The sequence below is a fragment of the Pseudopodoces humilis genome, chromosome 2, assembly GCF_049639895.1.
Source record: "Pseudopodoces humilis isolate 2021_Gansu_Grassland_sample_001 chromosome 2, ASM4963989v1, whole genome shotgun sequence".
Taxonomy (NCBI): domain Eukaryota; kingdom Metazoa; phylum Chordata; class Aves; order Passeriformes; family Paridae; genus Pseudopodoces; species Pseudopodoces humilis.
The window spans coordinates 93,065,813-93,091,841 of NC_142201.1; the positions used below are offsets into that span (position 1 = coordinate 93,065,813).

General features: G+C 45.9%; 3 protein-coding genes across 7 annotated transcripts in view; 1 reads left to right on the plus strand and 2 right to left on the minus strand.

Annotated features, from left to right (window-relative positions):
• Positions 1-997, minus strand: part of GRAMD1C (GRAM domain containing 1C) — a 51,425-nt gene extending 50,428 nt beyond the window's left edge. For all 3 annotated transcript variants that reach the window (XR_015771968.1, XM_088051923.1, XM_005523916.3), the window contains exon 1: positions 821-997. Coding sequence is in view for 2 of the 3 variants with exons in the window: in XM_088051923.1 (XP_087908049.1) it covers positions 821-982 (162 nt within the window). In the remaining variant the exon portion in view is untranslated. The remainder of the gene's footprint in view (positions 1-820) is intronic.
• On the plus strand, positions 317-11,165 carry LOC106628238 (uncharacterized). Of its 3 annotated transcripts, none has more exons than XM_014253354.2 (5): positions 317-403; positions 3,828-3,929; positions 7,960-8,403; positions 9,988-10,129; positions 10,829-11,165. In XM_014253354.2, exons 2-5 carry the CDS (start codon positions 3,836-3,838, stop codon positions 10,851-10,853), a joined length of 705 nt encoding a protein of 234 aa, XP_014108829.2. In that variant the 5' UTR covers positions 317-403; positions 3,828-3,835; the 3' UTR covers positions 10,854-11,165. The 3 variants fall into 3 exon arrangements, with proteins under 3 accessions (XP_014108829.2, XP_014108831.2, XP_087908051.1); XM_014253356.2 differs by having other exon boundaries at positions 7,960-8,319; XM_088051925.1 differs by having other exon boundaries at positions 7,960-8,100.
• Positions 11,166-13,201: 2,036 nt separating this feature from the next.
• LOC102111266 (phospholipase A2-like) lies at positions 13,202-24,642 on the minus strand. The gene is made up of 4 exons (XM_005523917.2): positions 24,267-24,642; positions 21,006-21,171; positions 16,503-16,609; positions 13,202-13,442 (listed from the first exon to the last, which is right to left on the minus strand). The coding sequence occupies exons 1-4, from the start codon at positions 24,574-24,576 to the stop codon at positions 13,279-13,281; spliced, it is 747 nt and encodes a 248-aa protein (XP_005523974.2). The 5' UTR covers positions 24,577-24,642; the 3' UTR covers positions 13,202-13,278.
• Positions 24,643-26,029: the final 1,387 nt, after the last annotated feature.

The following is a 26,029-nucleotide window of genomic DNA, read 5'->3' on the forward strand; positions in this document are numbered from 1 at the left end:
AGCAGCACTTTGTTCTAATTCTGTAGCACTCTCCCTTGTTATCAGTACTCTTTGCTTTGGAAGTCAGTCTTACTTTATGAAGGGAAACTGAGCCACAGAATACCACTTGTGCCATCCCACCCAGCAAGCGGTCCAAAACCAGCCCGGGGCCCTAATCCGTAACCCCGCCTGTACTACCGGATCCGCCGGGATGAGGCAACGCTGGGTTTCGGCTCCAAACCAGCTCAGGACCGAGACGGCGTTGGGCCACCCCGGGGTGCGCACCCCGGGACCGCGGCCCGGGCTGGGGCCAGGCTGCGGAGGGGACAGCGGAGCGAGGCAAAGGCACAGACACTCCGGGCTACGTGGTGTGAGAGCAGAGCTGCCCCCGGGGGGCTCTTCCACGCGAACACCCGCACTCGCTGTAGGCTCCACCAGTTGCTGCTCGCCCGCTCCCTCCCCACATAAACGCCAGGGTTCAGCGGCTGCCCGGCAACCCCGCAGCCGCCTCCCCGCCGGGTCTCTCGGGAGCCCAGACCCTCCCTAAGGGGACTTCGCGGGGCGCTCGCTGTCCCCCTCATCGGGGAGCCCCGCGGGCCACCCTGCCCGCGGCCCACGCCTCGCCCCAAAAACTTTCGGGGAGGTGGGTGGGGACGGCGGCGCTTCCCAGCGCTTCCCGCGGGGCCACGCTGCCGCCGCCCGTCCGGGGCCCGCCCGTGGGGCTGCCGCCCCCCGCACCTACCTGCGCGGCCCGCCGCTGGCCCGGGGGGCGGTGGGGCGGCGGGCGGGGGCACGGAGCCCGCCGGAGGGGCGGGCGGGGAGCGCAGAACGCGGCGCTTACCATGGAGGGGGCGAGGGCCGCGCCAGCTGCCTCCGCGGGGCGCACGGCTGAGCCGCGGCCGCCATTTAAAGGGGCCGGCGCCGGCCGCACCGCCGGCCCGCGGCGGGAGGAGGTTGCCACGGGCGAGCGGCGCCGCTGCTCCCGAGGAGAGGGAGCCGTCATGGGGGGCGGAGAGCGCTGCGGCGCCTCCGGTCCCCTCCTCGTCCGGCCGCGGCAGCCCCTCTGCGGCTTCCGCAAGGGTTAACTGGGAAGCCTCCGCGCCGGTGGAAAGTTTGAGAGCTGTAGTAGGAAAAAAACTCCCGGCTGCGGGAGGGGGGGGGGCGGTGTTCGCTGCCTCCCCCCTGAGGGAGAGTTCTGCGGCCGCTGCTCTCCGTGAGCGCAGCCGGTTAAACAGCGCCCGGGCAGCGAAACGGCTCCCAAATCCCGAACTGGGGGGGATCCGAGGGAAAACACTGCCGAAGGGCGCTCCGGGGGGACTCCTAGGGGGAGAGGGAGAAGGCTGGCCGCGGGCCGAGCGGAGGATGAAGTGACATAAAGGAAGTCAGTGTGGGGGGTTTCATCCCAGGAAACCCTGGGTCTCATTTGTGAGGCTGCTGAGCAGCGGTGAGTAGTTTCTGCCCTAGGCTCTGGGCACTCGGAGGGCTCCTCAAATCAGGGGGACCCAACCAGATCGATGATGGCTCTCAGAGCTGCGCCCTCAGCTCACCTCACAGGAAAAGAGACCTGTGAGGTGCAAAGAAATCACGTTGCTGGGTAGTTAGCTAGTAGATGATGGATGGATGGATGGATGGATGGATTGGATAGGATATACGGGTGAGTAAAACAGCCTGTTGTGACAATGCTAGTTGCTCCTATTGTCCCCTTTCTCTCTACCACTTGCCCAGGAAATGGAGGTAAAGGCTCTCTCTGTGAAGGCCCCACCTGGACATCTCAGGGCCCTGTGATATCTGCTCACTGCTGCATTAGAAAAGGTGTCCCAAGTCCCCATGGAAAAGTGTCCCTCCTCACAGCTGTTGGCCCAGACAGGACAGCGTTAATGCAAGCAATTGCAAGTCTCCAAAATTCACAAGAGAGTGTAAAAAAGAATGGTTTTTTTTGTTTCATTTTTTGTTCCTTGCTGTCTTGATTTGCACCTGAAACTTGAATTTTGGGGGCTTTTTTCAACAACACTCAGGGTACCAGTTTATTTTTCTTTTTGTCCATAATCTGAATCATATGGGGTTATCCGAGTGAGAGAAGCTTCATGTTCAGCTACTGGCTGCCAGCAACACTAACCAACCCCTTTTGTATTCCCTCAGTTAAAAGCTGGCTGACCTGGCACTTTGGCTTAGACATGACCTACTTAATGGAGGATTCACAAGAGAATTGCTAGTTCCGGATGACATGAACATAAATAGCATTTGCAGGAACAATGGTAGTATGTCCATCACAACACACTTGAAGGGTTTTTTTGAAGCACACCAAGTACTTGGGTTTAAATCAGAGAGTGTTTGGATTGCCTTTGGTTCAGATCCATCTTCTCACACTGACTCCTCTGACACACAGTCACAATCAGCACTCTAAACCAGTAACTTAGTGCAAAATCCTCTTGAACTGCCAGGTGCCTTTGACTCTACAGGTTGTTCCCTCCTCAAACTCTTCATTGTTTTTGACTCCTCTAACTTTTTCCCCTCATGGATATTTTGGCTTTACTCACTAGCACTTTGGCAGTACTTCCTTCAGAACACCCTTACAAACTTCCATCTTCCTTCTGAAGTGCTCTGTTGCTCTGCACTTGGCCCCAGTTCCCTTCCTAATATGATTTCTGCCTGCTAATCACGGGTCTTTCCACTCTCCCAACCCATTTCAGAGAAGTATTTGCCTCCCAGATTCCTTTAACCATACTCCCTCTAGCCTATCCTGCTTTTGCTGATTCCACTGCTTTGGGATCTGCACACCAAAGCTAAAGTGACAACTGGTGACTGCAGGAATGGGCCATTCCTCCTGACATTATTTCATCAGCCAAGTTCTGCGAATCAAATATGGGTCCTTTTTGCTTTCAGATGCAAAGAAAAGCAGAAATACTCATGCCTCTCTCAGCTGCATTGTGCTTTAAGAGTTATGAAATTGAGTCCTTACTGGATACTCAAGCACAATTCCATTTCCTGGAGAGTTTTGAACATATGCAGGATCATCAGAGAAAGTGTCCCATGATCCCTAATCCGGTAGTTGAGGGAAGAGGTGTCAGTCAAATAGTGACCATAGCCCATCCTTGGTGCAGGCATAGCATGCCTGGCAGGGCTGGGTGGTACAGATGAGGCTTGAAGCTGCTGTAGCTCCTCTCACAGGATTGTGCTCTGTGTGGACCTTGTATAAACACAGACTGATTCAGAGCTCACCTGCTGGTTTTGAAGATAGGCCGCCCTCTCCAGCGCTTTTCCCTCCACCCAAGTTGCATAGACAAGCTCTACTTAAATATAAATATAGTTTAAGTAGTCAACTTTTGATGAAAAAGGACTTGTTCTGCATTAAAAAAAAAAACAAAACAAAACAAAAAAAAAACCACTTTGGGGGATACAGTTTACCTGTAAACACCTTGTGCATATAGCCACAAAGTTACTGAGTTCCTGAAATTTCCTCTTGTGGTACATTAGAGTCTGAATGTTCAGATAATTAGGCCAATGCTTTTTGTGTTCTCACGATCACTCAGGAGAAGTTCAGCAGAAGAGAGGTCTCCTTTGGAGTATCTGGATATTCTATACTCAGCCCAAAGTTGTGATTTATACAAGCCTAAAGTAAAAAACAATGTATTATCTTCCCTCTCAGGGCATTTTCGACATATTCTCAGAGAGAGATCAGGACAGCCACTGGGGAAGTAATTGTCACTTGCAATGTGGCTCTCATCCAGGGATCAGGCAGAGCACTGTGAGCTCAAAGCTGTGGTAACTTTAGTAAGTGTGACATTCTCTAGGCAGAATGTGAGGTCCTGTTGCTATAATACACACATATTTTTTACCCATACTACCAGAGGGAGAGATGATGAGGCCGTGTACTTCAGCAGCCATGAGCCAGCACATTGGGAAACTCTATAGATCTGCAGTGTCTTCATTCATCTTCTTCTTGGTGGTGGGTGAGTATTAAACCACCTTCCTTAATTAGAAGAAATATAGGTTGTTCTTGGAGCTTGGCATGAAAAGTACTCTTTTTTTTCTTTTTTTTTTTTTTCAAAAAAAATACAACTTTCAACTGAGGGCTTCCTCAGGGTACAGAGAAATTGTATTTAATGTTGTACATTGCATTAAAACATACTTTTCTCTTTAGATACATTCCTGTTTATCTAATATAAATGTTCAGAAAGAGTGCATTTGCCTGTCTTTTCCCAGATGTGTATCATCATTCCTAGAAGCTCCATTTCTATTTTGTTTCTCTGATATATTAGCCACCAGTTATTGTCACAAGGTAGTTATTCATATCCATTTGTGAAAGCCAACCTCAGCCCAGGGCAAAAGTCATATAAATTAAGAGCAGCAATGTGCAGTCATTGATCACTTAATCATAGATGTCTGGGAGCTGGATGCAGCTTGTAAAGCAGCTTCATGACTCCAGCACTGTATGAATGTGAAGCTGAGCTCTAAAGCAAACAAAACCATCTGAAAGACAGTAATTTCATCATGAGAGGAGTTTTTTGTGGGTTGGAAATTGAACCCTATTTGCCCTGAACCCCTCCAGCTACTGAGTGTGAATAAAGGAGAGGAGGCTAAACTGGAAAGGTAGAATTCTGCACTGACCTCACACACCATTTTGGTTCCCCCATGCTGTTGGCAGCTGGCAGAAGAAGCTTGCAGGGCTGCTGGGATTTACTCCAGGCACCAAAGACTTTAGTGAGGCTCTAGGACAGGACGAGAATGCAGCTGTATTTTATTATTTAATTTTTTCACCCTGCTCCTCTAGCCTGGCTTGTGTATTTCTTACTTACAGGTCTGATATGGCCTTACATGGGGAAGTATCAACCTGCAGGTTACGTCAAGGGGAGGCTGAGGGCTTTAGTAGGTGCCCTGTTAGTACTGCCAAATGTGGAGCACATTGCCACATTACAGGGAGTCCCAGAGAGCTTTCTCCCCTCGTGATTGAAAACTGGACCTGAACTAAGGACTTCATATGACAATGACCTATTAGATCATCTAATCATTTGTCCAGGTCTAGACAAGATCATCCATGCTGTATTTCTCTGTACCCTGTCTAGCTCAAGTGCTTTCACCACAAAGCCTTGCATTCCTCTCCACAGGCTTGAGCCCCACAACCCAAATGACAAGGGACCTACACATCACTCTGCTAATGAAGCAATTGACTTAAAAAGAGCTTTGAAGCAGAGTCAGCAAAGCATTTGGCATGGTATGCTCCCAGATGCCAAAACGATAAGGGCATTGTGTAATTGAATACCAGTGAACTAATATGTTCCAATTTTGCAGCCTTAAAAAATAAAAAGGAAGAAAAGAAAGGGAGAAAAATAGAGGTAGCGCTGTGACCTTCTCCCAAAGAGAGCTGGGACAAAACAAGACAGCTTACTCCTCTCCTGTTTTAATTTTCCTAGTTAAGTTACATGATTTGTATTGAATCAAAGATGTGGAATAAGACAGATGACAAGGCCATTTATTATCTCATGATAGGAGACGTGTCTAAAACTCATGATGAACAGAGGCAACATCAAAGCACATTGTTCCTACTCAGTTACATTCTCTAGCCACTGTCTGTGTAAAAAATACACCTTTCACATCACTAAAAGAAATAAAAATTACAGTTGTGTTACAGGGATACATATGGCAAGACTAGAATACTTGTAGCAGAGAAAATTTTGTGGCCATTCCTTGAAAACAAGGTAGCAGTAGCACACATTAGCTAATGCAACAGTTATCCAGCGGAAAAAATGGTTAATAAACTGAGATTTTAAAAGAGTACTCATTATGCAACTGCTCAAATTCACTCTAATAAATAACCAAATAGATCACTTCAGAATATTTGATGCACAAAACTGTAATATGTCAAGATTTGTCAGTTATTTCAATTATACTTTGTGTTTCCTCAAAGTGTTTGTCAAGATACTTCAACTTTTATGACTGCTGCCTTGATACACGTATCTAACTAGGCAGGGAAGATTTGGACCTCAGATTTCCTCAAGAAGCTCCAGTGGACTCATTGGTAGGATTACATATGAACGGAAGGATAACATCTCACCCGATACCTTCAGTAAGAACTACTCATTTTAGGGGACCAGATTCAAAACTATATTTGGGTACCAATTCTCAGGCATCCAGTTCCCATGGGTTGGTGTTCCAGTTCTAAGGCAAAAATCTTCACTTTGTGGTAAAAGCACAGAGCGACAAACAGCTCATAAGATGTTTGACATGCTCTGTTGTTGTCTAGTTTCACAGCCAGTTTATAGTTCCTGTATTTTTGTATTCATGAGTTCTCTTTTGTCTCATATGTAAACTGTAAGCTCTATATCCCAGCCTTTTGTAAGGTGCCCAGAACAACAGGGCCCTGCTGGCTGACAGAAATCCTCTACTCCCATATGAGTCATAAATACAATTTATTTTTGTGATTTTTGTGTACAAGCATGCCTGGAGGAGCCATTCAAGTAACTCTCAAAGTGATCATAAAGGGGTTTGGTTTTCCATTGCCTCGAGACATTTGTCCCTGAGCAGAGAGTGTCTATTGTCATTGTAATGCTTTACCAGACCCACACAACAATGTTTCACACTCTGTGGATGGCAATGAAAGACTCAAGACAATGGAAAATCAGGACCTTCACTCTGGAATGGTCTGCAGTCTTTGAGAGGACACAAACTAGCTCGAAGGGAGACTATTTCACTTGAAGAAAATAAAACAACAGAAGAGCCTTTTCCAAAATTTGGCCTGAACTCTTTCTTGGCAAAAGCTTATTTTTAGGTTTGCTTTTCCCTCTTTTTGAGACAGCAACTATTTCTCTCATTTACTGTGCCCAGGCTTGTTCCCAGAAATGAGATCCATTCTCACTACTCTTAGCTCAAGGATATAATACTGTGGTTAGCACCTGAGTATGAGAAGGCAGGTTGAAATGTCTGCTACAGACATGTTCATGTTTTTCTAACAGAAGCTAACAGGAGACGGTCCCTTCACAGAGAATTGTGGATGCTAAATGCAAAAAGCAAGCAGAGAACAGAGCCTGTGTGAAACTAAGTCGCACAGGCTTCTCACTCTGGCCTGAGAAAGCATGAGAAAGAATCCAAACAGTCCTTGGTAAAGGACAAACAATCTCTGCAGGTGTTGTTTAGGAAACAGTCAAGGGATGGTGTTCCACTTGACCAATGATGGTGATGTGTTGCTTTAATGACCAATGAGAGTTTTACCTCTTGGACTTTCCTGAACATGTCTATAAGACATAAGAAGATCAAGAATAATAAACTTTGCTCTCTTGGACAATGCAGCTAAGAGAGTCCGTGTTGTGCTTCTCACCGTTCCTACTATAGTGTGACAGAGAATAGCTGTCACCTTCAGCTTCAGTGCAGGCATAAGGCTGATGTTCTGTCCCTCAGACTGCTGATAAGATCTGCTAGGGGTTCAGTCCCTGGTAATGGAGATTCTTCCCATGATTTCAAGATTTCCTGTCCTGTAACTGAAAGTGCATGCCAAAAATTCTAAGAATCATGTTAGGTTTTGGGATGCAGGCAGTTGCATTAGATGCATCCTTATTCACTGTACTTGCCAGAACAGAACTGCCAGTGTGTAGGTGTACATGCATCTTTTGCTTTGCCTCAAAAGCAGTTGAGTCAGGAACATCAGGCCCTGAGACTTTTCAGGATGGGAAGAAAGAGGTTAGTGTTGCAGATGGAAAGGGGGCTGACTGGACTCTAAATTTCACCCAAAGCCATTAGACAATGGCATTAATCTTCCTTCCTCTACTGTGGCAGTAGAAAGGAGCTGATATTCAGGAAAAGACCTGTCTGTACGCAACAACATAACCTAAGTGTAACTAGGAAGAAAATCCCTGTCATTGTAACAGTGACTGCCCTCATGTGCTAATTCCAGGAGCCACTTTGTGCTGGTTAGAGGTCAGGAGCAGCAGGAACATTTTATCATCCTATCACCCTCAGCTGTCCTCTTCTCTCTCTTCCTTGGTACAGATGTAGGAGTTACTGGTGGAGGTGCAAACAAGGAGAATGCAGCAGCTTTGGCTCATGTAACAGCACAGCCCTTGTTGTTGACACCTGAGCCTTGGAACCTTTTGGTGACTCAAACACCAGCCAAGGAGAAAGCCAAAGAAGGTGAAACTGTGACCTTGAACTGTCATCTTAACAGTCCACAGCATCCCTCTCTGACTGACCTGATGGTGAAGTGGTACAAAGAAGATGAAAAGGGGCAGATGGACCTGCTAGAAAAGAATGTGACCATCTTGCCAAATAACTCCAGGATCTTCATGAGTGGAGACTTGTCCCAAGGGGATGTTTCCCTGATTATCCTCAATGTGACAATCAGTGACCATGGTATTTATTTCTGTGAGGTTACACTTCCGGATGGGAAGGTGGTGACAGGAGATGGCACAAAGCTCAGGATCAGGAGGGCTCTGGGTAATACTTGGAGTTATTTACCTTTTTTCTCCTTGTTTTTCCTCCAAAGCTGCTCTGCACACTTGCAGAAACAGAGAAGTCAGCCTGTTTGGCCTCTGGCAGTCATGGAGCCTGGTGTCATGGAGTGTAATTGCTCTATAGAATTTCTCATTATTTTTGTAAGGCCAGCTTAAATTCATTAGCTTGTCTCTATAAACAGTCACAGGTATTATTATAAGGAGGAGCATTTACACCACAAAAAGAAGGAATAATGTCATCCATAAACATAAAGTCACTGCAAAGAATGAAACAGACAAGTTCCTCTTGTACTCACAGCTCTGGCAGAACCCCCATGAGTGACAGGTGACAAGGTACCATCTCAAGGAACAGCTCTAGACCTCTTTTTTTTTTGACGTTATTTCTCTCCAACCCACTAACTTGCATAGTCATTCCTTAACGCTGAATGACATAAGTAATCCCACGATAATCACGAGGATCATATATAATATGATTGTTATATAATTTCTGATTAACTTCATTCACATTAAAATGAAAATAGCATTAAAAGTTCCCTGCTATATTTTCTTAGCCTCACAGATAGACGCTAGACATATTAAGTAAAGAGGTAACTTGTTATGTCTGTAGCAGCTGGAAATGCCAAACTTTCCTCTTATGTAGGCTAAACAGATTCCAGTCCCAAAAAGCCAACACATTAGAAGGGTTATTATCTTATTATCTAATTAACAAAAAATACCTCCTTCTGTGTCAACAGTAAATTATGCAAGTACCATTTTCCTATTTTTCATCACCAAAGCTTCTATCTCACCAAGATTCACTAAGCCTTTGCCTTTTGAGCCTGAGTTACTAATTTTTATAACACTACTCAGTTTAAACTGTAACACTAAGGCAAGCAAACTGTGCCCCTCTGCAGGGGCTTGGTCATCTGTCTAATGAGGTCTCCTGTTGGCTTGATCTCATAGTCTCAGTAGCACAGGTTATTCTTGAAATGTCTGCACTCTGGCCAGCATAATTGCCTTTTTGTGTTCCTGAGATGATGAAATGCATAATTTCAGCACTATGCCATCTCTGCCATGCAACAGTCCCAAGAGCAACCAGTCAAAGAAAGGACTTCAGTGGAGTGCTGCTCTCTGCTCTCTGGTGCTGTCTCCCTTGGAAGTAGATAGGCAGATCCATGGCTTTCTCAAAGTTGTCAGAGTAATTATTTTCCTTTCAAAAACATATTTAAAAAAAAGTATACAGGACTGAGTCCCATTAATTCAAGCAGCAGCTTCTTTTGCCATCCCATAGCGTCTAGCTGTTGAGGGAGATTTCGGGAGCAATGGGGCTGCCCTGTCTCTAAAGCACAGACAGCATAGCACCTTGGGAATGCTGCTTAGGAGCTCCTACACAGGAGTGGAAAAATCGGTAGCTCTGTAGTGCAAGTCACTCTCCCATGTAGAAGGGATTTCATGTCAGACAAGACATCAGCATGATCATAGTAAGTAGCTTCCTCTGCAGCCACTGCAGAAAAGATGCTGGCTGCATTGCATATACTTGTCTGGAAAACATCTTACGTTACTCTCTCTGCTTTCCTTTCTCCCCCAGGCTTGTTTGGTATAGAAGAATCCATTGGAACAATCATTGGGGTTGTGGCAGCTGGTATTGGAGGCATAGTGGTTCTGATTATTGTTTTAACCCCGCAACTGAGGAAGTGCATCCTCTGCATGAGACAAGAGTCTCGCCAAAGGTACCTGTGTTTTAACTGAAAGACAAATTAGGCATTTGCTTACCTTAGGTCAGACATGGGATCTGGCTCAGGAAATGTGTGAAGGAAACTCTAACAGAGCTGGTTCTATGTTCCATCACTTTTTCAATTAGTTTTTTGTTTATGTTGAGTAGAGCTTCACCAATGGGCCTAATGAATTACCTATAAAGAAAATAATAGGATCTTCTCTAATTGTCACTTTGGACTAAGAGTTTTTCAATGAGATGCTGCAGCTTCTTTTAACAAAGACCAAGGACTCAAAACATTTTTATGTTTATGCTGAAGGATGGTCCTTCCTCCTGCCAACTTCATTGCTTACATCTGTATTCTCGCAGTGCTTGTGTACAGAAAGCCTAAGATGGCTTAGGTGTGTGAGGTGTGGTTTCTAAAGCCCTACTTAAAGATCTATCTTCTATTAGATCAGCTGATAAGGTTGGAAAAACCAGACATGTTTCACCACACATGAGCCAAAGAAATGCCTCAATAAGAGACTGATGTACCCAAAACTTTTTTCTGCTTATTTCTGTTCTGTCTGCTGGTCTAGTTTGAGGAGACTAACACAGTATTTTGAAACAAGTTTAGTTCCCATTTTGAATAACCCAAGATGTGGTATTTCAGAGCGAGCTCAGCTGACTTTTTGCATTCATTGAGGAGACGTGTGATTTGCACCTCTTCTTCTAGCGCTCAAAAATCTTGCTCAGCATGATGAAAAAATCCCCTCCCTGAAGGGCTGGCAGAAGAAGAGCTGCTCTTGCCGTTCACTGGAGCGCTGCCGCCACCTGATGGACAGCGTGGTGGGGACAGGGACACGCCGGGAGCTCTGCCTCTCTCACGAGGATGTTCCAGCCCTTGCTGAGAAGCACACTCCCTTCCATAGGCTGCTGCTGTCTGCACAGCATCATCCCTCTGCAAACGCTCTACATTAAGAGTTCACAACTTCGTCTCTAGCCAAAAAGCCTCGGAGGAGTTTATTGTGTTGTCCTGACTCTTTGTTGCTCACTCGTTCTCTCTCCTTTTCTTCTTGCTCAGCATAGCTTGAGGTGCAGCATTGCAGGAGTCGCTGGGATATGCAAAGCCTGCAGGTGGAACAACTTCTGATGCCTCATAAGCCAAAACCCGGAGTTCTAGACAGAATAAAAGCCTTTGCCTCTACATGTTGACTTTGGCATTTTTATTTTTATTTTTATTAGCAAGCTTCTTTTTCCTGCAGCTTTGACAGCTGCAGTGGCATATTCACCATCCTCCTGAAGTAAGGAGCAAAGCAGCTTTTTGTGAAGAAATCTGTATTATCACCTGCCAAAACTCCATTTAGTTTGGCCACATATCTCTGAATTTAGACTCTGATGAGGCACCCTGGGTCTTTCTGTGCCATTAGTTCTTATTTTAAAGGTGCAGCTCAAAGTTTGTCAGGTGAGCTTCAGCAAAGACAGAAGGAGCCCAGCCTAGCCAGGTGCTCCAGGTGCACACATAGTGCTAGCACCTACCCGAGAAATCACAAGCATTGCTTCTGGGGATGCAGGCGTGGCTCCCATCTGCCTGTGCCTCCTGCCAAAGAGGCTCTTGTCCTGTTGGCTTGCTCCAGTCCAAAGGCTTGCAACAAAGATGCAAAGAAGGCCCACTCGTACACAGCTACTCCTGGCTGAAAGAATGGGATTTTGGTTTCTCTTGACAGAGGGAAATGTAACATTTGAATATAAGTCTCTAATACCCTTTTAAAGAAAAAGAAGGAGATATGAAAGATTTGCTTGACATGACTGATGTTCTCCACAGCCATTGTTTCCTGATGTGACAATAATTGATTCCCAGGCAGTCAGGGACTGGGGGACATGCCAGCATAGGAGACTATCTTCTATATTTATCAGAGAGCAGCATATCATCTCTGAAGTTTGTGGAGTAGAGTGTATTCTTTTGCAAAGTGTGGGTATGCCTGCTAGTAAGTAGAAGTCAGAAATCCTTGCTGACCTTGCAAATGCAATAGCCCAGTGTAACTCTGCTTACCCTTGAACACAGCTCAGAAGTGTCTCCAGTGCTGTGACGCAGGAGCATGAAGGATAAGAGAACTGGGCTCTAAGCAACCTGATCTGGTTAAAGGTGTCTCTGCTCATTGCACAGGGATTGGAACTATGATCTTTAAGGCTCCTTCCAATCCAAACTACCCATGATATGACAAAAAAAAAAAAAAAAAAAAGAGCAGCAGCACTATTTAGTGACAGGAGATGTGTTCTCACTGCACCACAGACCAAGCCCTCTGTTTCTGCAAAGGCAGATGTTGATCATGATCAGAGAAGGATCTTCTCTTTACTTCAGCAAAGGTAGGTTGGAAGGGACCATGATGGGTCATCTGGGTCAACCTCCCTGCTCAAGCAGGATCATCCCAGAGCACAGGGTTGTGTCCAGACAGGTCTGGAATATCTCCAGTGAGGGAGACTCCACAATCTCTCTGAGCAACCTGTTCCGGTACTCAGTCACCTGCACAGTAAAGTTCTTCCTCCTGTTCAGGTGGAACTCCTTGTCTATTAGTTTCTACTCAATGCCTTCTTGTTCCATTGCTTGGCACCACCGAGAAGAGCCTGGATCCATCCTCTTGACGCCCTCCCTTCAGTTACTCACAGACACTGATGAGGTCCCCTCTCAGTCATCTCTTCTCAAGGCTGAACAGACCCAGCTCCCTCAGCCTTTCCTCATAGGAGATACTCCAGTCCCTTAATCACTTTTGTCACCTGTTGTTTGTCCAGTGGGTGTCAGGGTAGTTAAAAGTCCCCCACCAGAATTGGGGCCCGTGACTGTGAGGCTGCTTCAAGCTGGCTGTAGAAGGCCTCATCCACTTTCTCCTGCTCGGGTGGCCTGTAGCAAACACCCCCAACAGTGTTACCCTTATTAGTCTGCCCTTTATTCCTAATCTATGAGCTCTTTACGTGCTTGTTGTCTACCCAAAGGCAGAGCTCGATACATTCCAAGTGTGTCTCACAGAGAGGGCAACTCCACCCCACACCTTGCTGTTCTGTTTCTCCTCCCCATAATTCCTGCCCTGATAGAAATTCTCTCACACCACTGTTAGATCTGAAAAACAAGGAAAAATTTTATTCCACAACCTTCAGGTTCAAATTGTTAGAAGAAAGGTTGTATAAAGACTATTCTGGCCCCCCATATGTGACGTGGCAGGTGGGATGAGTCTGTCCACATAAAAAGTCTGGCCAGAGGATGAAGTGTGGATTGTATGGTGCTGCTCCCCAGCACTTGGCTGCTTCTTGGTCACACAGGCACACCATTTTTTCACATCGGTCTGTCAGGTTATCTGCAAAAGAAAATGTGAGCCAAGGATAAGAGGTTCTGTATCCAAGACAAGAAACAGTTTTAGGAAGAAAAATTCCCTAAAAAAGCAGCCCTTAGGAGTCAAAGGCTGTGGCAGCAAGACCAACATATTGTGTTGTGAGTGGATCTGACCCTTCCCTGCCCTCTCTCTGTCCACAGGTCTGACCTTTACTGTGACAAAGAGCATCAGAAAGTAGCAGCTAAATGTAAATTGGCAATGCTTATAAAAATCTGCTCAGCACAGAGCACTCCCTGCTTCTAGAACTGTGTGAACTATGAGGGTTTAATTCAGCAGTCAAAGCTAAAAAGGAGAATTATTTTATCTTAGCCTGAGGTAAAAATATTCCTCCGTTCCTCAGTTGGTGAATTTCCCTTCTAACTCCTCCCTCTGCAAAACAGACTGATTTCAAAAGAAAAAAACACTACTTTGAAAGGAGGAGACTCCCAGAGGGATATTGAGAAACCTGAGGGCATCAGAGCACCGAGCAGGCATCCTTCACTCTTGCTGTATCAGTTGCTGTTGTATCTCTCTGATCACAGCAGAGGAGCCAAGGAGCTTTGCAGCAGGGCCAGGTACCTGCTTTTTATGAGCCAGCAGCTAACAAAGTGATCAAAGTCATACATAGAACTAAACAGAATGCAACTATATGACTACATGACCATAAATAGCATCAAAGCCGCTAGCTTAGAAGGCTACATTGCAAATGACTGAGTTTGGGTTAATGAATCTCATCTCCAGGTGGTTTAAATACAGCTATTGGGTTAATATTATTTCAAAGCACAGTAAGCACCTCATTTATTTGAGGCTGCTGCCATGGGTTATCTAACAGCCACAAAACCCTGCAGTAGGCAGTTTAATGTACCAGTGCACATAGGCTTCACTCCAAAACCAACTGCAACAAGTATAGGAATTTTTCCAGATTTCACTGGACTTTGATGGATCAGCCCTGTATCTGAAAAATAAGAAAAGCCCATGTTTCGTAAGCTGGTCTGAATAATCTCATATTTATTGGTAAAAGTGTTCTAATGGTCAATGAGGACTTAAGGCCACTTTTTTCTTAGCTTGCCTGATACTCTCCTTGACCCTCTGCTCCTTGAGCTCTTCCTATGCTGTGCCAGCAACTGTTCATCATATGTGAGTACAAAAGTCTGGCTTTGTAACATTTCTATTAGACAGGAATGGTTTTTCTGACCAGACCCCACAACTAACAGCCTTTTCTATATTCCAGATATCTGTTGAATGAAATTTACCTACAGGTGATGGCATATCTAGACTGAAGAATATGGTTTTGCCAGCTTTTTTTATTCCACAAACAAAACTACCTAATGGTAGCAAAAAGAGGAGAAATGCCAATGAGTTTCTACTTCTTTTACATGAAAATGTCTGTATTTATGATACAGTGTCAGGCAGCAGGCATCTAATTCCCATTGCATTGGAATGACAGTGCAAACAGTTCTGCTTCTAACACTTCTGGACATTATTACCCTGAGCTCAGCAAGCATGCCTGAAAATTTAATTCTTCATCTCTTTTGTTTGAATGGGATCAGACATTATACCTTCACATCTCAGTAAGACCTGCCATGCTGTAGCCTGGGGTAGGAGATTTGCCTTCAAAACACATTTCTATTGTTCCTCCTCACTGGGGCTATCAGGGGGAGGGAAGCTTGCTGAGGGCTTGTGGAGAAAAGTTGATGGATGCATCAGGTCTTGCCTGGACATCAGTTAAGGAATTAATGAAATTTGTTTAACTCATGCTTGTTAGCCAAGTCAGAGCAACTGCAGTCCACTGCACTCCTATGTCCATTCCAATGGATTCAATGATACATCTCATATCTGCAACTTGGAATGTTTCTTCACAGCAAAGAGAAACAGGACTTTTTTTCCTGAGAAATGACTAGCAGAAAATATTAATCAACTAGCAAAAATATCAAATATGGGTAGGCTGGAGGGAGAATGGTTGTACATTAAAGTGACATATTCCTTTGCCAGCACTTTGTATTTAATAGATTGTTCTGAATCTTGGAAAAGAGTAACTGCAGATGTGCTGTGTCACATCTCCTATCTGCTGGCACACCTTCAGCTGCCAGTGAGGCTGAGGATTGTACCAGTAGAATATGGTTTTCTGATAAGGTAGAAATAGTCTTTTAATGTTCTAGCAAGTAACTTTGATGGTTATGGGGATAAGTTTTACTTTCACCGTTTCTTTTCAAACTTTCAAAGTGTTCTACAATGGATTTTACCACCAGGAGCTTTCTGGAGACTTAGAAATACAAGTGACAAATTCTAAGACTCAAGTCATCTGGTGCATGTCAAAACAAACTGTGCGAGACACTGACGGGCTGTGACTGTGCAATTCAAACCTTCTTGACTGAGTACCAGCTGTAGAGCTGAGCACAGCCCACACTTGCTGTCTGCCTGAAGCACTCGAGAGCATTTGATTCTGCATGGGTCAAAATCCCTGCTGGGAACCCCAGGACTTCAGGCTGGAGCCCCACACAGGGCAGAGGTGCAGGTTGGCATCCTATTTAACCTGTCTTGCAGAGATGCTAAATAGCCTGGCTCTTCTCCAGCAGTGCTTAAGAGTAGTAAAAAAGTGGACAGTCCTGCTGGAGGGAGGGCCAGAATTGCAATGGAAAGAAGACCCACAGTTGTGGGAATGGACATACTTAATACCAGTGAGCAGAAAGTCTCCACAGAGTTACCTGCATCTCTGCCAAACTAAGATGGCTTGGGGGCTCCACGGCCCCCACTCCTGCTCTTCAGCCTGGGGAGATCTCAGGTTACCTGGAATGGGTTGTGCTGGGGCTCCAGCTTTCCTGCCAGCTCCTGGCAAGGAATGGGCAGGGAGCTTGGAAGAGAACGGACACTACCTAAAGCAGCTTTGAAACCAGCCTGGCAAACACAAACCTGCCTCTGGGACCCCTAAAGCACTTTGTTCAGCCTGGTACCTGCAGAGGAGGGAGGGAGGGAGGGAGGGAGGGAGGGAGGGAGGGAGGGAGGGAGGGAGGGAAACCCACGCCACAGGAGCCAGCCTTTCCTTACCGCACCGCACGGTGTTCTGCTCACACACCCACTGGTAGCGCTGCACCTTGGGGTTGCAGCCTTCCTTCTCTGCCGTGTCGTAGCAGCAGTCGTGCCTGTGGCAGCACCTGGAGACATAAAAAGAGAGAGTTTGGGTGTCCTCCTGCATTCTGCCTGTTGGCACAGACTCTGGGGGTGCTTTGCTCACACGCAGCTCATGACAGCAATGTTCACTCTGGCCTGTCAGTAAATCATCTGTTGATTAAGCAAGTATCCTGGCATCTCTGGGGAAGCTTGCATGTCTCAGGAGCTCATTAATGCCATATTTGCTCCCATGGCCACTGTGCTTCTTCCTCTGAGCTTTTGTCCTCATGAAAACATGTGTGGTCAAGACATGGTAATCTGGCTGAAAGGGAGCAGAAGTGTTCCTATAAATTGTGCTGTTGTAGCTCACTGGCTTAGGCTTAGACCCATCCCAAATCTTTGAACTGGGATGTTCCTTGCCTTCCTCAATATCACCAAGAATCTTTATCTCTTCAGTTCACCTGTGCTTCTTGGCCCATAAAGGTTCTGAGGGCAGGCTACAAATTAATCAATGGTGAAATTTTATACCAGTTAACTTAAGAACCTTAAAAAACAGCTAAATCTAAGATACTCACCTATCGTTCCTCTATGCACATCTGCACCATAGTTCATATTTTCATGGTGCAGAGATCTAACATAAGGTGAAAAGCATCAGATTTGAAAGTGCAATTGTGCTTCACTGACCAGAGAGGGAATGAGGATGACTAGTTCAGCTGATGACATCTGTCCTATGGACTAGTCTGAGATAATTCTCACTGTCAATTACTGAAAACAGTTTACAGAAAACTTGACCTCACTTGAATTTTATTCTGGTAGTTTAGGCACTCAAATTTCACTGAGGAAAGATTCAGCACTTAGTTCTCTGCTGAATAACAAAGGTTGTTTCAGCAGGGATGCAAGGTCAGAGGCTGGAGCCTGAGAGCAGTGATCTGCATTTCCAGAAAGCATCTCTGCAAGATCACTGTGACTCTACAGAGAGTAGAAACTAACTGGGAAAAAATGAGGCAGGCTGATTTTACATAAAAATCCTGAAGCTCCAGCAAAGCTTAACCCATCCTCAGGGGAATGATAGGTTGCAGAGCAGGCCCATCACTGGTGTCTCATATATGGAACACTGAGCACTGGAGGCGGTGGTGGAGAGCCACAAATCAGCCTGAGCTGAGGGGAGTGCCAGCTATAGAAACCAAAGGTTTGTGAGGTCTGGGGAGTGAATCAGTAGCCAAATTGGTAAAGTTGGTGTCAGTAATGGGGGAGTGGAGGGAAGAAGAACAATGTGAAGGCACAGGGGTAAAGGGAGATGTTAGGAGCCTCTGTGCCCAGGGAAAGAAATTGCTCTTTATGCAGAGCCAGAGGGAAAAAGAAAGAGAGGAGAAGTGAGGACAGATACTGTAGAGGGCAAAAGACGTTCTGTGAATCAGACAAAAACAAGCAAATGAGCACTGAATTAGCACAAGCAAATGGTGTTTTAACTAGCTTGAGAACTCACTGCTCCTTATCTGGCTTGGCAAAACCAGGGCAAGGTGCATAAACTCTGCAGGACCACAAGATTTGGGGCACAATTCTGCTTCCCCTTACAGGAATTCCTCCCGATGATCCCCACAGCTGCAGCAGGGTGACAGGTACTTTACTCCAGCACAAAGCAAGAAGACTTTCGGCTTCTATTTTACAAACATCTGAAAGAACTGCCAAGGAACGAAGACTAAGTAATCCTATTGTTGTCCTTTGCCGCCGGGCCCCTCCAGTCTGGAAATGCCCTTTGCTGCACCCGAGTCAGAGTGGTGCTAAGCTTTTAATAACCTGCTAACATTCGGTTACACCAACACAAACAGAGGCAGCCAGCACCACGGCAGAGCACCGCTCATCAGCGATGGCAAACAAACACAACTGTGTCACCTGGGTGGGAAACAACCTGCTCATCACGCCTGGGCTACGAGACAGCCCTAATGGCTACAGACAGCTCCGGCTGGTCCGCAGGGATCAGCTGGCCAGACCCCTGCTGTTGAGCAAATGCCAATAAGGTAAGAATTTGTCACGTTGTGTTTGTCACATCAACAGCACCCTCACTGCTGTGTGTCTTTTCCTTTTGCTTTAACGTTGCGACAGAGGGGAAATCTTACGCTTCCCTATGGGTTTGCCAGGATTTAATAGCTGGACACAATGATCTTAGAGATCTTTTCCAACCTTAATGATCCTGTAGCTTAGATGAGTCATAGAGGCACCCTGCCTTTCATGATGTTTTCAGGGAAGTGCTGAGCACCCTCAGGTCCTACTTTATATCACAGGTGCTGCAGCCATCCAGGAGATCAGAAAGAAGGAGAAACAAACCTATTGACTCTATGTGGAAGAAATGTCATTATGCCTTGAAGTGATGGAACTGTGAGAGTGGAACAAAAGGGAGAAGGTAATTACTGACAACACCACATCAAAGTCAGTATGTGGAACAAACCTTATAAAAGGATTACCCACTCAATGGCTTTTTTTCCTTTTGCACATAAAAGAGAGGTGCTTAGAAGCACTCTAGCCCTGTCTAGACAGATTGACTGAATTACACACAGGAAAATTACTCCTTTTGTAAGGGTCTCTGTAACAAACCTAGAAGGTCAAGGCAGTGAATAATTTCAAACAGTATTTGTCACTCACAGCCAGTAGTTTTACCACTCTGTTTTTTAGAATGGCAAATATGGAAAATAATGTGGTCACTTTGACAGGTGTGGGGTACTCAACCACACTAATCATTGCAGTCGTTCTTAGTAACAGACACCAGTATTTCTCTAACAGACAGAAATGGAAAATTTTAGGGCTAAATCTATTGTGGCATTGCTGATTCTTCCTAGATAAGAACCTAAATAAAACTTACAAGTTTTTCTACAGTAGCCAAGCATTGCAGCTAAGGAATGATAATGAATGTACTTAGATGATCAAGCTTCCCTTTTACAAACTATCTGATATTTTGAGGTATTTCCACTTGCAAAGTTTCATTTTCTGCTTTTAGGATAAAATCCTAAAATCCTCTGTGGAATTTAAACAATAGCAGAAACACTGGCTGATGAACATGTGGCCATATTTTACTCTCTCTTTTTCAGCAGTGCTGACTTCCCCTGCATCTCCCAGGGTCACAAGTTTGGATGTCACTCAGCCTCTATGGAAAATAGCTTTTAGGTCACTCTGCTCAACTTCTGCTCTACTCCAATAAAAGCAGTACTCCAAATTAGTGAAGTCATGTTTTACTTTCAAGGCTTTATTATGAAATTTGTTAAAGGATAACAAAAATAATTAAACACCTTACATACACTGCTGTGGATAAGCACTGTGATAAGAAGGTCAAGAGATATTACTGCAGTTACTCACCATTTGTGAGGCCCATATTGACTGTTTCATAAATTAAATATTTCACAGACAAATAAAGGGACACAGTGAGAGGGCTTTGGGAGTGAAACATCTTGCTGCATTAATGAAGACAGCTGCATTAGTCTTAAGGGACAGACAACTTCTCTTTCATGCCCACAGAGATCTTTAACCTTGACATCTTTTCTTCCTTCCCCCCACCCCCACCTTTTTTCTGTCATTCTAATTTAGCAAAATCTGGTTTTGTAGCAACCTGCAATGTCTCCAGCAGCAAAGTATTCTGGAAGGCTCAGTTTCCTTCCCAGTGAGCTGCAGACTACCTTCACCCTGCTAAAAGCCAAGCTTGCTTACTAGTAGCACCTGGTCTGTTGACTGTAGATAGACTTGTGTGCTTTGGCTTTGATATTTCAAACCTGTCAGATTGCAAGTACCAGGCTCAGAGCACACAAGAGTCTGGTATCCTCAGCTTTACTCTCGTTTACTCTCTTTATGCTCACTGCACAGTACAGGAAAGAAGCCTTTGATTGCAATACCTCCGACACTGGTTGGGAATAACAAGCCTAACATCTTCCACACTAACAAAGAAAAGGGAAAATAACACCATGCTCTCCCTTATTATTCTACCTTGATCCAGTGCAAACTAACAGCCAGTGAAGGCAACAGGTTTGATTATTCCTTGCAACAATACAGATTTCTTCAAGAGGATAAACAGTGATAGTTCCATCACTTCCATTTATAGGATCTGGGTGAAATAACCCTCCAAATACCTTGGATTACAATTCTCTTGTCAGGTAGGGTGTGATCTCCAAGGAAAAAAATTCAGCTATTTCAAGAAATTACATCCTGGTTTCCCCTTTGCCCTCTACCCCACATAGTACAAGGTCCTAAGAGCTTTGGTGTCATCCAGAAGGAGGTTAAACCCTCACTCAGATCCCAAGTGATACACAAGTCACTCACAAATCCCCTGTATGTTCATATACATGAAGTTCCCTGACCACAAGGCAGCAAATGAGTCAGTGGACTCACAGTAGCACAAACAGAAAAAAGTAGAGAGATCTGCATTGCTTCTGGACGCAGAGCTGAGGTTTCTCTTACCAGTCTGTTTTATCTCTAGGCCAACCTCTTCCTCCCAGTCCACAGTAGCACCCATAGCCAATATATGCCAAGGGAGACCGTCCCGTGCCACACGTTATTGCTCCAGCCAGTTCAATGATTCCTCGAGTGTGCAGTGAATGGGACTTTCCCAGAGCACCTTTCCAAACTGCAAAGACAGGACACAGTTAAACACAAGGATTAAACATTCCTGCTACCAATTTTCCTACAGTCCTTAAAGGGAGATGGTTTGATTTTGACTGGTTGGCTGGGTGCAGCCCTGGCAATCTAACTGGTCATGACATTCAGCTGGCAGAGGGTACTGTGCAGGGAGCTTTGCCTGGGATAATCAAAAGGTGGGTGCAGAAATACCCAAGCATACTATTTCTTCCACAGGAGCTCAGTTCAAGCAGGATTGACTAGTTCTGATGTACTACTGTGTGATTGCAGCTGTACCGTGCCCAGGAGCAGTGTGCCTGGTCTTGCACATCATGGAGCCCAAGCTGTTAAGCTTTGCAGGGTCTGTGCCAGCACTATGCAGGGCCACCTGGGCTTCACTGCACTCCAGAGTCCCAAACCTGGGACAGTTTTCCAGCTATGCTATGGTCCTGACTAGGACATGAAGCTGCAGAGTACAGCCACGCAACCAGACCTAACCAGAGCTCTGTGGAAAGAAATGAAGTTTCTATGTTGCTCAAGATTTCTCGCCTTATCCACGTTTCCCCTACTATTCAAGATCTTTCAACCCATTTTCCAGGTGGCAAAACATACTGATAGTCTTATTAATCTGCATGGAGGGACAGCTACAGCCCTGACCCTGTGGATTACATATTTTGTCAAGGACAAAATGCCTCCATTAACCAAGATGTATGTATAGCTGCTTTCTTTTGAGACTCTGGAAGTGATGGCAACACTTGGATCTGCTTCCGTTATTAAATTCCACCTAAGTCATAACAGATGGGCTGCACTAATTTGGGGTAAAAAGAAGAAAGGAGCTCTGTGTCACCTGGAGTGTGTGGATGGCCACGCTAACCAGCCTGGGGATTTTTGAGTTACAAGTCTTTCTAACAGTCTTGTGATTTATGGAAACCAAGGGTACCCTGCCCCAAATACTCAAACCACTGTGATGCTTGGTTGCAAACGTTGCTGCTTATCATGCTATAGTGACAAATTTGGAGCATTTCATGCCTGGATTTACTGTGAAGGACCAAGTGCACTTTGTGCTGCATTATCGGTAGGATCAAAATCCTCAGCCCAAAAGCTTGGCTCATCTGTTCATCCCACCCATGCACAGCCACTCCAAAATCAAACAGGGGGACTTTCCAGCATGCTTGGATGGAGAGGGAGGTGATGCCTGGGAGCTGGGAACTTGCCACTGAAGTTGCTTTGCCACCTGCTCCTGGCTATTGCAGCACGCTTGACCTCTTCAAAGTGTTGTGCAAACACGGGCTAATTAATCCCCTAAACCACCCAAGGACTCAATACTATTATTAAAACAGTTGCTTTCCTTTTAAAACCTAGCCTCTAAATCCCTTTGCTTGGGCCTCTTCCCGCATCTCCCGGGCTAGCTTGCCCTCCAAGCCCAATCCAAATGCCAGTGCAGACAAGGAGGGTCTCTCCCCATGAAGGACAAGGCAGGGCTTTGCTCCCTTTCTCAGCCTGACTCCCAAGCAGGAGCGGGTGCCACCATTTTCACCTCAGGGATCGACACCTCAGGCCATCCCAGCACATCTCAGACATCCCAGCCTCTCTCTGCTTCCTGGCATTCCTCAGGGATTAAATGCACATTCCTGAAAAAGTAAGCGGCCGCTCACCTAAACACTACTTGAGTGTTCAGGTTTCATGTTAAAAACACATTGGATGGTTTTATTGAGAACTAAAGAGACCACTTATTTTCCTTGTCTAAACAGCAAGGCTCCAGAGTTAGAAGGGGGCTTAGCTCTCAGGGGAAATCACAAGTAGTGGGCTGCTTTGGGTTTGGGGGTATAAATAATGCTTTTTCAATCTGTTGCAGTTTGCAGACCCTGAAAATGTTCCAGTGGAGACAAAAACTTCTTTGTAGGAATTCCAGCCTTCTGACAAACAGATTGAAATTTTTTTTTAGCTGTCTTTCACTGGCATCTTAAGCCAGGACTGCTGGGCTTGGTCTGTTGGTCACTGGCTGAAAATGGTTGAGGTTGGTGTAAGGTAACTGTACCTCAACCAGAAGAAGAAAGGCCATTCTTCTTTTGGGGATATCTCTGGGGATCAAGGAACTGTAATTACAGTGCAGAGCTGCTATGAGAGTGGAGAGAACACCCCAAAGGAAATTGAGTCCAAAAGACTCAATTAGTGTGCTTAGGGCTGTGTGTTCTGCAAGAGGCATCCAGGCAGCCTCTGATGTTCCTGTTCTTTGAAAGCTGTCTGGGTTTTGAGCCAGCAGCACGCTGCTGCAGCTGAGAGGTCAGCCCCAGCAAGTACATTTTTAATATTCAGGTGCACAGCTAATAACTTGACCAAGAACTGAAATTGCTTTCTTTATGCTAGGCAGCTGAGCCAACACAGCCAGGAAAGCCTTGAAAAAGTCTGAGTCTCCACAGCAGCCTGCTCCTAGCCAAATGTCCTGTTAGCGGTGTGTCCAATCATTAAACTACTAATGGAGCACCTTAGAGAAGAACCTACCTGCAGAGAGGTGAGCAGAGGTGAATCTGACAACTTAACACTATTTCCTGCTTAAACTGGCAGCCTTTGCTGTAAATGAAGGCAGGGGGTTGTTTTTTTCTTTTCAAACTCTATTGCAGGTATAACCTCAGACGTGCCAGTTTAACTTTTTGTTGCCTCTGTGTGTAGGGGGCTTTATGTCAGCAGTCATTTATGGCTTTTATAAACAGATTTTTTTAAAAATTATTATTATTATTGAAATTATTTTAAATTTAGATGCATCGAAAACTGCTTACTCCATGACCACTGGTATAAAAAGAAGGTATTTCTATGAAACATGGACACTAACAACTCTGTAGCATAAAACTATCAGAAAAGAAAAAGACCTGTGTTTATACAGTTTATGCAAACCCTAGCTGGGGCTGGGAAGTGAGGCAGGCAGGCAGCTCACTTACACAGTCCCTCTCTGGAAGTTGAGGATTGTCTAGTGACATTTTTTTCCCTCCCTTGGCCAAATCACACGGAGCTCCTGGCACGAAGCACGAAAAGCTGATGGCAAGGGAGATGTTGTCCCTGGACAGGGGGAGGCAGGGCAGGGCAGAGGGGCCGGGAGCTGGTACTCACCTGCCTGGAGCAGCATCAGTGTCAGCAGCAGGCGGGGGCCCATGGGCAGCTCGCTCCCACAGCCGGCTACGTCGGGGTTCAGCCGCCGGTGCTCCGGCAGTGCCTCGCCGTGCTGCCAGGCGAGCCAAGGTGTGGTTGTGCTAAACAATCCTCCCGGGCTGCTGCCCCAGGCTTTATATACACATGGCTCTGCGCCCGTCTGGAGTGAAACACCCTCCGTCGCGATGCCCCCGAGCCGCCCGCTCCGTCCCCGCAGAAGGTTCCTCGCTGCGTGAAGAGAGGGCGAGGGCTGGCTCTGTTTGCCCAGCATCGCCTTTGGGAGGGAGGGGCTGCTGGAAGGGCATTAGGCTGGTAGGCTGTGGGACAGCCCAAGAGCCAGGCTCTAAGCCGGGCTCCTTCTTTAAGCTGTTTGCTTACAGACCCTGGTTAACCTCTGAGAAGCTGCGGCAAAGTGAAGCCTTCAACCGGGCTTTCTGTGGCTTGGGCTCGCTGCTGTGGCGTTCCCTTGGCAAGGATTTTCTCCTTTTATAGATCACTTCCCAAGGTATTTTTTTAAAATTATTTTATTTTAAGACTGATTATTTTCATGTTTAAAAAAGACAAAACTATAAAAATCCAACAGACAGAATACTGTTAAGTGCAAGTACCTAATTATAAACTGGCCAAAAGAGCTAATTCAGCACCACTCTGAGGGATAAACACCCTCTTGGCCTGTTGCTGCACCTGACTAACACCAATAGATTCCTTGAAGACTAGTCTGTATGCGGGTACCAACCACGGTAGAAGCCCAGCAGCTGGGTCCAGCCCCCTGGGGCTCTGGTCACAGCAGGCAGCCAGATCCAGAGGTGGCCTCCCTGTCACACAGCCTCTGCTTGTATGGGGTCACAGGCAATGAGGGCAAGAGGAATGGCCACAGTCATTTTGTCTTTGGGCTTGAAACAGCTTTAAAACTCCCATCTTCCTTGGTACAGCAGCCTCCCGACTTGTCTGGGTCTGAGCATCTGTCCCTTCCCTGGAGTGGGCATGATGGGCAGGGCAGGCTGCTCTGCTGGAGTGGAAGGGCAGGGGAAGAGGACTGCTTGCCCCTTCCTGGGTATAGCCCAGGGCTATCATAGCAGCATGAGTTCCCTATGCTAAAGCTGTGCTTCCCTTCTGAATGGCATGGGTTTAAATATTTGCTTGCTACACATTGGTAGTTAAATCAAAGGTCATCAGCAAGTCGTTTATGGGGCTGCCTTCTGCTGAGACCTGCCCCAGTGCAGCTGCCGTCACTCCTTGCCAAGCAAGTTTTCAAGATACAATACATCCTGGGTGCCTGTGATACAGGGCAAACGAGACAGCAGGACTGGGTAAATCTCATTACAATTACTGAATTTCCTGAAATTTCCTGCCCACCACAGCCCCAGTAATGGGCCATGTGCTGGCAGTAGGAGAGGGGGGAGGACCACTTGAGCACACCACTCACCCAGCTGCTCCTTGTCCTGAACTACCTCAGAGGGGCTGGGGTGGAGCTGAAAAGCTTCTGCCCTTGGAAACCCCCTTCATTAATTATTCCTTTTTTCCAGTCATAATGCCAAATCATACAGAATCATAGAATCATAGAATAGTTTGGGTTGGGAGGGACCTTAATAATTGTTTGAAACCCCTGCCATGGGCAGGGACACCTTCCACTCAAACAGGTTGCTTCAAATGCCATCCAGTCTCAGACTGAATGCTTCCATGAATAGGGCATCCACAACATTTCTGGGAAAACCTGTCTCAGT

Bases quoted from the DNA above. Each gene is read 5' to 3' on its own strand.
- LOC102111266 (XM_005523917.2), bottom strand. From the start codon at position 24,576: ATGCTGGGCAAACAGAGCCAGCCCTCGCCCTCTCTTCACGCAGCGAGG. The intron at 16,610-21,005 runs GTAAGAGAAACC...TTATGTCTCCAG, and splicing joins CCTAGAGATAAAACAGACTG to GTGCTGCCACAGGCACGACT. The intron at 13,443-16,502 runs GTAAGGAAAGGC...TTTCTTTTGCAG, and splicing joins GCAGAACACCGTGCGGTGCG to ATAACCTGACAGACCGATGT.
- LOC106628238 (XM_014253354.2), top strand. From the start codon at position 3,836: ATGATGAGGCCGTGTACTTCAGCAGCCATGAGCCAGCACATTGGGAAA. The intron at 3,930-7,959 runs GTGAGTATTAAA...TCCTTGGTACAG, and splicing joins CATCTTCTTCTTGGTGGTGG to ATGTAGGAGTTACTGGTGGA. The intron at 10,130-10,828 runs GTACCTGTGTTT...CTCTTCTTCTAG, and splicing joins AGACAAGAGTCTCGCCAAAG to CGCTCAAAAATCTTGCTCAG.